Here is a 14,445-nt window from a genome sequence, read left to right as displayed (position 1 = left end):
AGCAGCAGCTTTGGTTAAACATAAGGGGAAATGCCAAACGACCTAATATAATCTAAATAAACAATTCTATTTGACTTCGATAAGAAAAAAACAACAAAACCAGAAAATGCAACAAAGAGTAAGATTGGGGAAGCTCTCCCTTTACCGAAGGCTTCCTCCCCTGCCGCTGTAAGAACCAGCCCTTCCAGGACAGGTGTGCCATTGCTTCTTTCACAACCCTTCCCTTAGGTGTCTGGTCCTCCACTGCTTCAAAGGCTACCTTGCCCCTCTGCCTTGCAGGATTTTGTTCTTAGGAAGAGCTGTAAAGGTTCTGTGTTCTCTACAACAGGATGATGACTGGTTTACTACATTCAAGAACTAAATGAACAGGTTTTAAATGTTCCCCTGTGTTAGTCACATAATTAACATATATAAAGCTATGTGTAGACTGCTTAAATTCAGGCCTTCAGAACAGAAATGATTGCTGACTTGAATATTCATAATACATCTCCCTTCCTCTAAGCATGCCTTTATTACAAATTAGGTGATGCAAAGTGGTAACATGATAAAAACTACAGGCAGACAAGGGAGTGTCTCCTGTGAGGCTGGAACTTGAAGGTAACCCAAACACACCCAAAGTTCCTTCACATCACAGATTGGTTTTATGGAAATAAAGGCTCTCAATATAAAATACAAAAAATTTTAAGGAAGTGTTTTAGTGAAATTATGGCTATAGTAAGATTAAAATGGAGAACCAATTTCTGAAATATATTCAAGATCAAGTTCACATCCAGGAATATGACACATGCCTGTAACCAAAACACTTAAGAGTGGAGGCAAGAGGATCAGATCAAGGCCATTCTTAGCTACATAGTGAGTCTGAGGCCAACTGGGGCCATGAGATTCCATTCAATTTTTTTTTTAAGATCAATTTCATTTTCTCCTAGAACAGAAATACAGGACTATAGTTGTAATATATAGTTATTAAAGCTCTAAGGCACTGTGAAAAAAACTTGAGACCATTAATTAACTTTAACATCAAAACTTACTATTTAGTAATTTTCAGGAGGGAAGTGCCAATTTGAACTTAATTCATCAAACTAACAGGGTCACAGGAAACCCTAAAAACCAGTTAAGAGAAGGCCGCAGTAGAGCACACCCCCATGGGAGGCTAGCCTGGTCTACAATAGCAAATTCCAGGTAGGCAACAAGGATATATAGTGAGACTCTATTAAAAAAAAAAAAATTGAAAGGGCAAATGAGTCACATGTTTGATTAAACAAGTCTTTTCCTTTAAGAAACGGCCCTATTAGGAAGCCAGGAGAACTCAATAAATAAGTATTTCACCTGTCACAAGTAGGAAAGAACTTGCCATGCTGATGATGTAGAAGTCTAGGATCAGATACAAATATGGACTAGCCTTCTTGTAAGTCCAGTTCTGAGGATCTTAGTCAGCATGTACAAATTAGAAAAACAAGCTGAGAATTTCTTCTAGAACTTCTGGCTATTTACTCTAGTCCTATTCTTGCATAATTGCAGAAAAAAAAATTTAAGTAACCAATACTGTTTCTAATAATAATAGCATTAGTAAGGTAGCAGTGTTACTTAATGTCTGTGACCTTGCTTTGACCTTTAAAGAGCAAGGCTCATACATAAACTTTTTGTTTCTATTTTCTTACAGCAGGGCTAAGTATGTAGTCATTCCTTATTAGATCTTAAATCCCAAAAGTCAGACAAGTCTACAAAGACCCCCAAATAAGAACTTGAATGAGCATGGAAACAAGAACATAGAGCTATGTTCCTTTCCTGCTGTGCATACGTGACATCAAACGCAAAGAACCTGGATTCAAACAAAAGAGGAGGACTATACTAGCTAGAATGGAACTCTCTAATAGAAAAGGACTTTTTAGAAATCATCTCACTATCCAAATGGAGCTTAAACTTTGTTAGCTAAGTTATATCACAGAGCATATCAGTACAAATGCTATGATAGCAACAGAATCAGAGCCACAAAGATAGATGCTATTAATTACAGAATGGAATTTGCCATTTTTTCTTTTTAAGAGAGAAGCAAGATATAAAAAAAAGTCTGGCTTTAATAGTGTTCAGGAAAAACATGTAGGTATCTTGTCATATTAGGGTTGGAAACAACATATGACACAAAATCAAGCTGCAACACACATGCAAGTGTGTAACTTTATGTAACTATGTAAACATTTAAGCACTTCTAATCAAGAATCAGCAACGTCAGACACAAAAACTAGAATCAAGACGCAAGTCCTATTACAGGCAAAAGGATAATTTCTCTTTATATAAAGGCCTTTTACAAACCAATGAACCAACTAATTAAGAATATGAACAAGAAACAATGCTGATATGAACATAGCTGAGCAAGTGCTCTTGTGGTATGATTGAGCATTTCTTGGGTATATGCCCAAGAGTGGTATAGCTGGATCTTGGGGGAGATTGATTCCCAATTTTCTAAGAAAGCGCCATATTGATTTCCAAAGTGGTTGTACAAGCTTGCATTCCCACCAGCAGTGGAGGAGAGTTCCCCTAGCTCCACATCCTCTCCAGCATAAAGTATCTTCAGTTTTTTTGATCTTAGCCATTCTGACAGGTGTAAGGTGGTATCTCAGAGTTGTTTTGATTTGCATTTCCCTGATGATTAGGAATGTTGAGCAATTCCTTAAATGTCTTTCAGCCATTGTTTGTAATAGCCAAAACCTGTAAACAACCTAAATGCCCATCAACTGAAGAATGGATAAATAAATTGTGGCACATGTACACAATGGAATACTACTCAGCAGAGAAAAACAATGACATCATGAGGTTTGCAGGCAAATGGATGGATCTAGAAAAAATCATCCTGAGTGAGGTAACCCAGACTCAGAAAGACAAATATGGTATGTACTCACTCATAGGAGGATACTAGATGTGGAACAAGGATGACTGGACTGCTACTCACATCACCAGTGAGGCTACCTGGAAAATAGGACCCCAAGAAAGACACAAGGATCGCCCAATGATGGAGAAATGGCTGAGATCTACATGAACAACCTGGACATGAGTAGGAGCAATGAAGGGTGAAGGTCGAGGGAAAGAGAGCGGGAGATCCCAGCTGGATCAAGAACAGAGAGGGAGAACAAGGAATAGGAGACCATGGTAAATGAAGACCACATGAGAAAAGGAAGAAACAAAGTGCTAAAGAGGCTCACAGAAATCCACAAAGATACCTCCACAAAAGACTGCTGGCAATGGCCAAGAGACAGCGGGACTGACCTACTCTGATGATGGAATGGCCAAACACCCTAATAGTTGTGCCAGAAACCCCATCCAAGGACTGAGGAATCTGGATGCAGACATCCAGGGCTAGGCCCCGGGTGGAGCGCCGGGAGTCTAATTAGTGAGAAAGAGGAGGGTTTATATGAGCGAGAATTGTTGAGACCAAGGTTGGATGAAGCACAGGGACAAATAGACAAACGAATGGAAACACATGAACTATGAACCAAAGGTTGAGGGACCCCCAACTAGATCAGGCCCTCTGAATAGGTGAGACAGTTGATTGGCTTGATCTGTTTGGGAGGCATCTAGGCAGTGGTACCAGGTCCTGTGCTCATTGCATGAGTTAGCTGTTTGAAACCTGGGACTTATGCAGGGACGCTTGACTCAATCTGGGAGGAGGGGACTGGACCTGCCTGGACTGAGTCTATCAGGTCGATCTCAGTCCTTGGGGGAGGCCTTGCTCTGGAGGAGATGGGAATGGGGGGTGGACTGCGGGGAAGGAGAGGAGGGCAGGAAGGGGGAGAACAAGGGAATCTGTGGCTGTTATGTAGAACTGAATGGTATTGTAAAATAAAATAATAATAATAAAAAGAATATGAACAAGAAATTCACAGGTAGGGAAATTAAAACTTCTAAACAAATGAAAAGATATAGAAATAAAAACTATACAAAAATATTCCTTTTCTTCTCATTAAATTGTCAATATCCCTTGGTAATAGACCACGTTTGTGAGAAAGTAGGAAAAAGACATTCTCATACATTTTTCTAGTGAGAACACACATGAGCAATTTAATTAAATCATACAAAATTAAGAGATTTTTCTAAGAATTTGTCCTAAAAATGTAACTATGAACAAAATGAGACATAGCATGATTATATATTAATAGCCTAATTTATAACAAAGGCCATATAAAAATATACCAAAATGATCATATAGAGGAACATGGCATTAACTTCGTACTGAATACAGATGCCTTGAGGTGGTGATACAGAATCATACACAACATAGGTCTACAACTCCATTATATTTGTTAGTGAGAGACTCGATGCTTCCCATTAAGATTCACAAACAATAACGGTGAACACTTGCTTCTGTTCAGTACTTGTACTGAAGTGTTCTAGTCAGGGCAATAAGTTATGGGACAAAAGATATTCAGAATGGGGGGGGAGGCAAAGCTACTTTTACCCACATATGACATTGTCTCATATTTACAAAACCCAAAGGGGCTACCTTAAAAAATAATTCAAATCTACAAGTTTAACAAGGTTGCAGAATAAGAGATCAATATGCAATATCAACTGTTTCTGTATGCCAGGAGGGAAATCTGAAAATGAAATTTTAGAAAACATTCATAATAGCACCAAAAATAAAACATTTGAGTACTTTTCAAAAAACAAATGGAAAACTTACAAATCTATAAAACACTGTTAAAAGAAACTAAAAGATTCAAATGTAAACCAGATAACAAGTTTTAACAGTTAGATGGTGTATTAGTTAAGGTTACTATTGCTTTGATTAAACACCATGACCAAAAGCAACTTGGGGAGGAAAGGGGTTGTTTTGTTTACATAACCTGAGTCCTAGTCTTCTGAGAGAAGCCAAGGCCGAAATTTAACAGGGCAGGAACCTGGAGGCAGGAGCTGATATAGAGGCCATGGAGAAGTGCTGCTTACTGGCTTGCTTCCCATGCCTTGCTCAGCCTGCTTTCTTTTCTTTTCTTTCTTTCTTTTTTTTTTTTTTTTTTTGGTTTTTCGAGACAGGGTTTCTCTGCGTAGCTTTGCGCCTTTCCTGGAGTTCACTTGGTAGCCCAGGCTGGCCTCGAACTCACAGAGATCCGCCTGTCTCTGCCTCCCGAGTGCTGGGATTAAAGGCGTGCGCCACCACCGCCTGGCATATCAGCCTGCTTTCTTATAGGACCCAAGACTACCAGCCTAGAGGAATCTCCATCCACAATGGGCTGGGTCCTCTCCCATTAATCACTAATTAAAAAAATGCCCTATACAGGCTTGCCTACAGCCTGACCTTATGGAGGCATTTTCTAAATTGAGGTTACCTCCTATCAGATGACTCTAGCTTGTATCAAGTTGACATAAAACTAGCCAGTACAGATGACAGTAACTCTCAGCTTGCAACTTTTAAGTTCCCAAATGTTATTCATTGTAATAGCTATTGGAAACACTGTAATAGCTATTGGAAACACAGTGACTTCTTTGTAGCAACTGACCGACTAATTCTAAAATTCATACATAACTGCAAGGGACCCAAGCATGCTCCACCCCACCCCCCAAAAAAAATTCCATTAAAAAAAGTGGGCGCTTTAGACAGGGTTTCTCTGTGTAGCTTTGGAGCCTTTCCTGGAACTCACTCTGTAGACCAGGCTGGCCTCAAACTCACAGAGATCCGCCTGTCTCTGCCTTCTGAGTGCTGGGGTTAAAGGTGTGTACCACTGTCTGGCTGGTACCACATTTTCTTTATCCATTCTTTGGTTGAGGGGCATCTAGGTTGTTTCCAAGTTCTGGCTATTATGAATAATGCTGCTCTGAACACAGCTGAGCAAGTGTCCTTGTGGTATGATCAGTCATCCTTTGGGTATATGCCCAAGAGTGGTATTGCTGGGTCTTGAGATAGATTTGACTGCCGATTTTCTGAGAAACCACTACACTGATTTCCAGAGTGGCTGCACAGGTCTGCACTCCCAAGTTTGCAGTGGAAGAGTGTTCCCCTTGCTCCACATCCTCTCCAACATAAGCTGTCTTCAGTGTTTTTGATCTTAGCCATTCTGACAGGTGTAAGATGGTGTCTCAGAGTCATTTTGATGTGCATATCCCTGATGACTAAGGATGTTGAGCAATTCTTTAAATGTCTTTCAGCCATTTGGGATTCTTCTGTTGAGAATTCTCTGTTTAGATCAGTACCCTATTTTTTAATTGGATTATTTGGTATTTTGATGTCTAGTTCCTTGAGTTCTTTGTATAATTTGGAGATCAGTCCTCTGTCAGATGTGGGGTTGGTGAAGATCTTTTCCCATTCTGCAGGCTGTTGTTTTGTCTTATTGACTATGTCCTTTGCCTTACAAAAGCTTCTTGGTTTCAGAAGTTCCTATTTATTAAATGTTGATCTCAGTGTCTATGCTACTGGTGTTATATTCAGAATTTACCAGAATTGAAAGAACTGTAACTAATCCTTCTTAAACTCTTAAAAAGGAGAGAGAGAGAGAGAGAGAGAGAGAGAGAGAGAGAGAAAGAGAGAGAGAAAAGAAAACAGAAGGAACACTCCCAAACTTGTTTATGAGGCTAGTATTGCTCTAATACCCAAACCAGATAAAGACACAACAAAAAAACAAAACCACATAGCAGTATCTCTGATGAAGATACAAAACCCTCAATAAATATTAGCATACTGAGTTACAAGCACATACCAAAAAAGCAAAAAGATCAATGCAGAGTCGGGTCAACACACTTAACGTCAATATATGTAAGAAATCATAAAATTGAACTTAAAAGACAAAAATCACTGATCACCTCAATAGAACCAGAAAAGGCCTTTGACAAAATCCAACATGCCTTAATGATAAAAAGTCCTAGACAGAGGAGGATTGGAGGGAAAAATACCTCAACATAGTAAAAGCACTCCTTTTCAATATAGTGCTGCAAGCAACAGCCAGAGCAATAAGGCAAGAGAAGGAAATTAAAGTGTACAAATATGAAAATACGAAGTGAAATTAGTTCTATTTGCATATGGATGATATTATACCTAAGAGATGCCCAAAATTTCACCAGAAAACTTCTGGAAACAATTAACAATTCAGCAAAATGGCAGGGTACAAAATCAACTTATAACAATCAGTAGCTTTTCTTTACCAACAGCAAACTCAAAAAGAGACCACAGACACACTCCCATTTACAATAGCATCAAAGCCAATAAAATATCAAGAAATAAACCTAACCAGTGAGGTTAAAAGGACTCTACAAAGAAAACTTCAAATCTCTGAAGAAAGATTCTAGAGGATGGAAAGACATCCCATGCTCATGGAATGGTAGAATTTATGTTGTGAAATGACCATTCTATTAAGAGTCATTTACAGATTCAATTCAATCTCAATTAAAATACCCACAACAGTCTTCACAAACACAGGGAAAAAACAAACTAAACCAAAATTTGCATGGAATCAGAAAAGACCCCATATAGCCAAAGTAATCCTGAGCAAAAAGAATGCTGGAGGGCTTGCTAGTTCAGACTTTAAGACATAGTATAGAGCAACAGTGATTAAAAACAATATGGTACTGGCACAAAAACAGACATACAGACCAATGGAATAAAATAAAAAAACCCAACCTAAGTTCTCATAACTATAGCCATCTGATCTTTGACAATAAGGCAGAAAATGTGATATGGAAAAAAGACAGCTTCTTCAACAAATGGTGCTGGGGAAACTGGATGGCCACATGCAAAGGCACGAAAAAGGACCGTATCTCTCACCTCACAAAAAAACTAGATCCAAGACTTCCATTTGAAACCTGAAACCCCGAAAATCCAAAAGGAAAACATGGGCAGTACCCTACAAGATATAGGTGTAGTAAAGAACTTTCTGAACAGGACTTCATCTGCACAGGGGTTAAGGCCAACAGTCAACTGGGATCTCATAAAACTAAAAAGTATCTATACAGCTAAGGAAACAACTGATTGAACAAGAAAACTCACAGAATGGGGGAAGGTCTTTATGTAAAATTAGTATTATTTCTTCATTAAATGTGTGGTAGAATTTGTGGTAAATATTTGAAGCTCCTTTTGTACAATGGTTTTAAATTTCAAACATCCAAGTTTGAAAACTAGATACAGAGCTACTGAAGTTATCTCTTACATGAGACTCCTTTCAAGAAATTAAGTTACACTTAAGTTGTCACAGTCATGGTCACAAAATTGTTTACAATTAAAAAGAAATGTTAAGCTCAGTGGTGGTGGTACCTGCCTTTAAACCCAGCACTTAGAAGGCAGAGGCAGGGTGGATCTCCCAGCGTGGTCTACAGAGTGAGTTCAGGACAGCCAGGGCTACACAGAGAAACCATCTTGAAAAACCAAAAAAAAAAAAAAAAAAAAGATGAATGTTTACTTTATATGTGTGGGTATTTTGTCTACATATATGTCTGTGTACCACATGCATGCCTCATGCCCCAGGAAGCCAGAAGAAGGCACTGGATGCCCTGGAACTGGAGTTACAGAATGTTGGAAGCCATGATCTATGTGTTGGGACTCAAACCTGGATCCTCTAGAAGAGCAGACACTGCTCCTAACTGTTGAACCATCTCTCCAGCTCCAGGTCATACATTTCTTTTTATCCTTGCAACAATGTCTGTGAATTTGCTGTGGTGTCCCCTTTTTTTTTAAACCCTTGAGTAATTTTTCTTTAGTTGGAGGTCTATCGACTTGACTAATATATTATCCTAAGTTGGGACATTTTTGTCTATCTTTTTATGCCACATTTTTACTGCCCACTTCTTTCTGTACATCTTGGTTATATTTGCTCACTTGGTATTGCTATTTTCTAACACAGGTATTTGCTTTAAGTTTTGCTTTGTAGCACAATTTAAGTTTTGTCATCATTTGCATTTCTTCACTCAGTTCAAAATATTTTGTTTGTGATTTCCCCCTTCACTCGTGGTTCTTTAACAGCCAACCTTATTAGTCTATTGTCAACATGACACAAGCTAGAGTCATCTGGGAGAAAGGCATCTCACTGAGAAAATGCCTCCATAAGGCTGGCCTGGAGGCAAGCATGTGAGGTATTTCCTTGATGGATTGACGTGGTGGGGCCAGCCCACTTGGGGAGGCGCTACCACTGGGCAAGTGGTACTGCAGTAAGAAAGCAGGCTAAGCAAGCCAGGAGCAACAAGCCAGTAAGTAGCAGTCTTCCATGGCTTCTGCTTCAATTCCTGCCTCCAAGTCCCCGTCCTAACTTCCTTCAGTGATGGACTGTTGAAGTGTAAGATGAGATAAACCCTTTCCTCCCCATTACTTTTGGTCAGTGTTTTATCACAGCAATAGAAACCCTAACTAAGAGATAGCATTTAACTTCTAACAATTTGAGGATTTTCCTAAAGATGATTTTGACTCTGCTTTTCCGGGTGTACTGCTTTTCTAGGTGTGGCCAGTACACCTAAGTCCTTCCTCTTTTGAAGCTATTATATGCACACGTACACATGTGCAGTATGTATGTTATACAGCAGTACTTCATCTTAAAAGTTTATCCACAAACGGTCCCTTTCCTTTGTCATTCTGTCAGAAGAACTTTCTCTTGTATTTTTTTGTAGAATAAAGATTCATTTTCTTTGCCTGGAAAAAAAGTATCTTATTTAGTATTTGAAGGTTGTTTTTGCTGGAAAGGAACGCAAAGTTGTTGGTGTTTCCTTTTTGTTATCAGAAAAAAAGATCTCAATTCCTCATTAGGAATTTCAGAATTCCTGTTTTATTATTACCCATGTTTTCCTAATTGTCTTTCTTCTCTCATCTTTATAAATTTTACTTTGTATTTAAATTTCAAGATTTAGATGTTTTCTTTTCATTTCTCACCTAACTTCTTGAATCTGTCAGTTTATATTACTCACTGAACGAAAATGAGGACATGACTGCTCCAAGGTATTGTTGCGGAGGTTTATTGCAGATATGAGGGAGAGAACAGCCAGAGGCATGTAGAAGGGTCCAGAATGAACCAGGTCATCAGACTGAACCAGGTCATGTTGGGTGTGGGGATGCACAGGAAGAGCAGGAGAGGAAGAAGGAGAGAGGACAGGAGAGGGGACCAGGAGTCAAGAGGCCAGGGAGCCAAAATGGCGAGTTACATGGGAAGAGACGCTGGAGAAAGAGCAGCTCAAGGGCCGGAGGGGTGTTGGGTAGATGACAGGGTGTGCCAGCCAGAAGGACTCTGTACTTATGCGGCTGAGATGCTGGAGAAAGGGCAGCTCAAGGGCCGGAGAGGTGTTGGGTAGATGGCAGGGCACGCCAGCCAGAAGGACTCTGCACTTATGAGGCTGGGGATGCTGGAGAACCTGGGAGCCAGCGTCCACTCTGATGTGTCAAACAGGCACCTCAGTCAGCCATCTGTCAATGTTCTGAGACCTAACACTCATCAACTTTCCGATTAGCACACTTTAAACCATTTCTACTTTCTCTCCCTGTTCTTGTCTGGGATGGAAAATACACACGTATTAGAGCTTGTGTGTGCATCTCACACACAAGAACATTCACTATTCTATATTTTGGTTGGACTCTCTATGAATTTTATCTGGAGTCTTTCTGTTGATCTATTTCCAGATTTACCGATTCTCTCCTTCTGTATCTAGTCTTCTAATACTTAAACCCATCAAATGAGATCATTTCAAATACTCTACTTGAGTGTTAAAATGTCAATTGGATTTGATTCAGATTTTCTAGTGTCAGTATTTTACGTCTTCTCTTTTTCTCTTGTCTGTTAAGATGGGCTAATGCCATGTTCAAGTTCTTACTGACAAATTCTGCTGAAAGGGAAATTCACAGTACCACTTCTGCTGTTTTCTGCTGAGTATCAGTCACATAATCCTGCCCCTCAGCATGTCTAGCTCCTCTCTTCCATTTTTATTGTTGCAATGAGAGAAATGGACTGCTGTGACTTACTTAGAAGCAGAAATTCCCCCTTCACTCTACAAATTCTTTAGGCTATATGAGTATTTACCACTGCTTTTATTAAAAATCTGCGTCAATGTTGAATATCATTGATCCATTATGTTTTTCCCCCATATTTTGTGAACCTATGTTGTGTGTGTGTGTGTGTAAGAGAGAGACACTAGAGGGGGAGGGATATGAGAGAGCAACGAAGCAAGTACATATACCCACTGTGCCACAGAGCAGGTGAAGAGACCAATTTGGGTATCAGCCTTCCACCTTATTTGAAACAAAGTCTCTCTCTCTCTCTCTCTCTCTCTCTCTCTCTCTCTCTCTCTCTCTCTCCTGCTTCTTAAACACACACACAAACACACACACACACACACACACACACACACACACACACACACACACAGAGCTACTGCCAGGCTTTAGGTGGGTTTGGAAGGTTTGCAATCAGGTACTCACACTTGCACAGCACTTTACCCAGAGTTATCTGCCCAGCCTTTACTTTTAATCAAAAGGAGTACAGTTGCTCCTCATGTGTTCCAAAGTAAACCAACTATTTCAACTGCTAAGAATGGTGATCTGGTGATCCCCTGAAAGTCTGTCATAGGTTGCACAAACCAATCCATTTTTCACTCATAGAAGTTGTTGGGAATAAATACACACAAATCACTCCACGTTAGAATAAATAGAGCACAGAACTTAAAAGACAAGGTTAGAATACTGTGGGAGACCAGCTCCCACTTTCCCCCCAGGGTACTCTTAAGTAGGGAGAAGTGAGAAATATTTAGATAGAAATATGGAGGGGAGAGACAGATAGAAACACAGGATAGCCTCAGGAGGGCCTGGGTCAAAGCCCAGCAGCCCCTTCTGTATCTTCTAAAGGGCTATTTATAGAAATGCCAAGGGGTGGAGCAAAAGACCGCCCCCTAGCACAAACAAGTGCAGACCCTTCCAAAGACCTGGTAACCATGCATGTGGTCAATCCATCCCCTTATGCAGCCCTGTTGTGTAAAGCAAGCTCGGATCTCACTAGGAAACCTTTGTGGGCTCCCATAGAATACCTGTCCTAACCCTTAACCCTTATCCTTATTATTTACTCTAGTGTATTTTAAAGACCTTAGGAAACTACAAGCATACTGTAAAATGTCTTACATGTTATTAAAATTTCTAACTCTACATAAAAGTCTTAAATTAAACATGAGAGGAGGGACAAAAGTGATTCAGAGACAATAAAAGTAACAACCAACAGTATAAGATAAGGAAAGAGTAAAACAAGAGTACCAACAGGAGTTCAAGGCAATCCATTTTTAGTATGGGCTTAAATAGCTCCTCCTCTTTACTTCCACAGGCCCTGAAGCTGTACCTCAACACAAGCTGGTAAGGTATAGGACAAGAAGTCAGAATATGAAAGTAAATACTATCCTTTATATTATGAAAATACAGCAATATTAAATATATACAATTATGAAAATGTGTTTTTACTACACGAGCTCATCTTGAGTAACTGTGATGAATGAGCCACATTAACTCAGTATTCACCAATGGAAAAGGAAAAATGGTTTTCAGAAGCCTTAAAACACAAGAGATAAAAAACAAAAAACCCACCTAGGTGAGATCAGCATTCTAGTAGTACAATGAAAAACAAAAGGGAGAAGGTGGATCCATGAAAGAGGGGCTAGAAGACCATCAGAATGGTTTTCTAAAAGCAAAAGCCCCCTGGAACAGTCAACTCTAAGGTGTGAGCCGGCAGGGTGTGAAACAAGCAAGAAATATACTGAGCTTCCTTGGATGTTCAAATAAGTATTATTCAGAAATTTTAAGTGAAATAAAACAGAACTACAAATATGTCTGTAAAAAAGCATGTGTGTATTAAGTGAGTTAATAAAGTTTGCTCCAGAGTTGATTAAGAAAACACATCTAAAATATGAGGGTTACAAAAGAAAAATCTAAAATTTCAAAAATAAAATTAAATACAAGAACTAAAAAAAGTCATTAAAGATTCAAATTAACAGGTATAAGTTAATTAAGTAAACAGGTATTAAGTTACAATGTTTAAAAAAAACAATAACACCTTGCTGGTTGAAAGTGAAGACAGAATCAAAATCCCTTTCCCAGGCTCCAGGTCAGCCCTGTGCTGTTATGACTTGTCTAGCTATAAGGTACTGGTCAAAAGCTAAGAGTCACCCCATTTTCTAAGAGCAGAATAGAAAAGGCAAGTAAACCTTACCTTTGCATACATTAACATTTCATCATGAGACGTGTTATTGGCTAACTATGCAAAAAGGTGTATCAACTAAATTCCAAAATGGTGATCACTGAAAAGACTTCCATAAAAATCATTTTCAAATTCCTTCAGTAATCTTATGAATAAACTAGTATACCTTAGCAAGTGATTTCACAATAGGATTCTCCATAATCCCCTTGAGAAAAATTAGGTCTATTTCTTCTGCTCCTGTAGATGTGGGCAGCTCCGTTAGGTTTTCCAACACTTGCTGCATTTCTGATGAGACAAAAGCCAAATAAAAATTAGTGAATACATAAATAAAAGAACACTCAAATTCCAGACCATTATAGAGTAAGAGTATAAAGCCATACAAATAAAAAGAAATTAGCAAAACTCTTTTGAAAAATCTTATTTAAAAAAATAAATTGTTAAAAACTGAGTTTCACATTGATCCCATGAACTGGATCAATGTTTATATATGGTTTTGATTTTATAGGACTACACTTAATAAACACATACTTAAAACTCATTAGCTCCCCCCCCAAATTTTGAAGATACTACCTAAGAGGAAATGAAAAATCTGAAGACTTATACAAAGCATAAAGATTAAATTAATAAAACACACACAAAAAAAATTCCCGTAAGCCCAAAATCAGATCACTGGTAAATTCCACCAAACATTTAAAAACAGAATTAAAACTAAAACTTGACAAACTTTTCAAATAACATAAGAACACTCTGCTTTGTGGGGTGGGGTGAGGAAGCTGAGAGAAGTTTTCACTACGTAGCTCTGGATGGCCTGGAACTCAAGAAATCCTCCTGCCTCTGCCTCCAGAGTGCTGGGATTAAAGGCAAGAGCACTCTTGTTAGTTCATTCTCTGAAACTAGGTACTTTGGTTCTAAGCCCAGACAAGTTCACTCTTAAGAAAATTACAGCTAATATCACTTAGAAATATAGATGTAAAGATAAAATACTAGCTAAGTAAACTAGAAATATATAGAAAGGATTGTACATAAATGTCAAATATAAATAAATTATCCCAAGAATGCACTATATGAAAGTCCATCAATATTATAGAACAGAACCCAAGGGCATTTGAAACAGATGCACAAGAAAGTGTTTGACAAAATCCAAAACATTTCATGTGAAAAAACAAAACACTCACAAACCCCTCTCCTCCTCCTAAAAGCATTAACAAAACTTAAAATACAAATTCCTTACCCAGTACAGCATTTCTCACATCTATAAAAATATGAAGTTAACACCATCCTTAATGGAAAGCACTCCATGTTAGAAGGGACCAAGGCAAAC

The 14,445-nt window shown here is 38.7% G+C and overlaps 1 protein-coding gene across 12 annotated transcripts in view; it reads right to left on the bottom strand.

Annotated features, from left to right (window-relative positions):
- The window catches only part of Pals2 (protein associated with LIN7 2, MAGUK p55 family member), a 108,738-nt gene that overhangs the window by 40,934 nt on the left and 53,359 nt on the right, over window positions 1-14,445 (bottom strand). For all 12 annotated transcript variants that reach the window (XM_076566771.1, XM_076566775.1, XM_076566773.1 and 9 more), the window contains one exon: window positions 13,291-13,409. In XM_076566771.1, the coding sequence (XP_076422886.1) occupies window positions 13,291-13,407 (117 nt within the window). In that variant the 5' untranslated portion in view covers window positions 13,408-13,409. Of the gene's footprint in view, window positions 1-13,290; window positions 13,410-14,445 lie in introns of those variants that run through there.

The sequence above is a fragment of the Peromyscus maniculatus genome, chromosome 3 (assembly GCF_049852395.1).
Source record: "Peromyscus maniculatus bairdii isolate BWxNUB_F1_BW_parent chromosome 3, HU_Pman_BW_mat_3.1, whole genome shotgun sequence".
NCBI lineage: Eukaryota > Metazoa > Chordata > Mammalia > Rodentia > Cricetidae > Peromyscus > Peromyscus maniculatus.
Note: the sequence above shows the minus strand (reverse complement) of the source record. Positions and strands in the feature narration are given on the sequence as shown.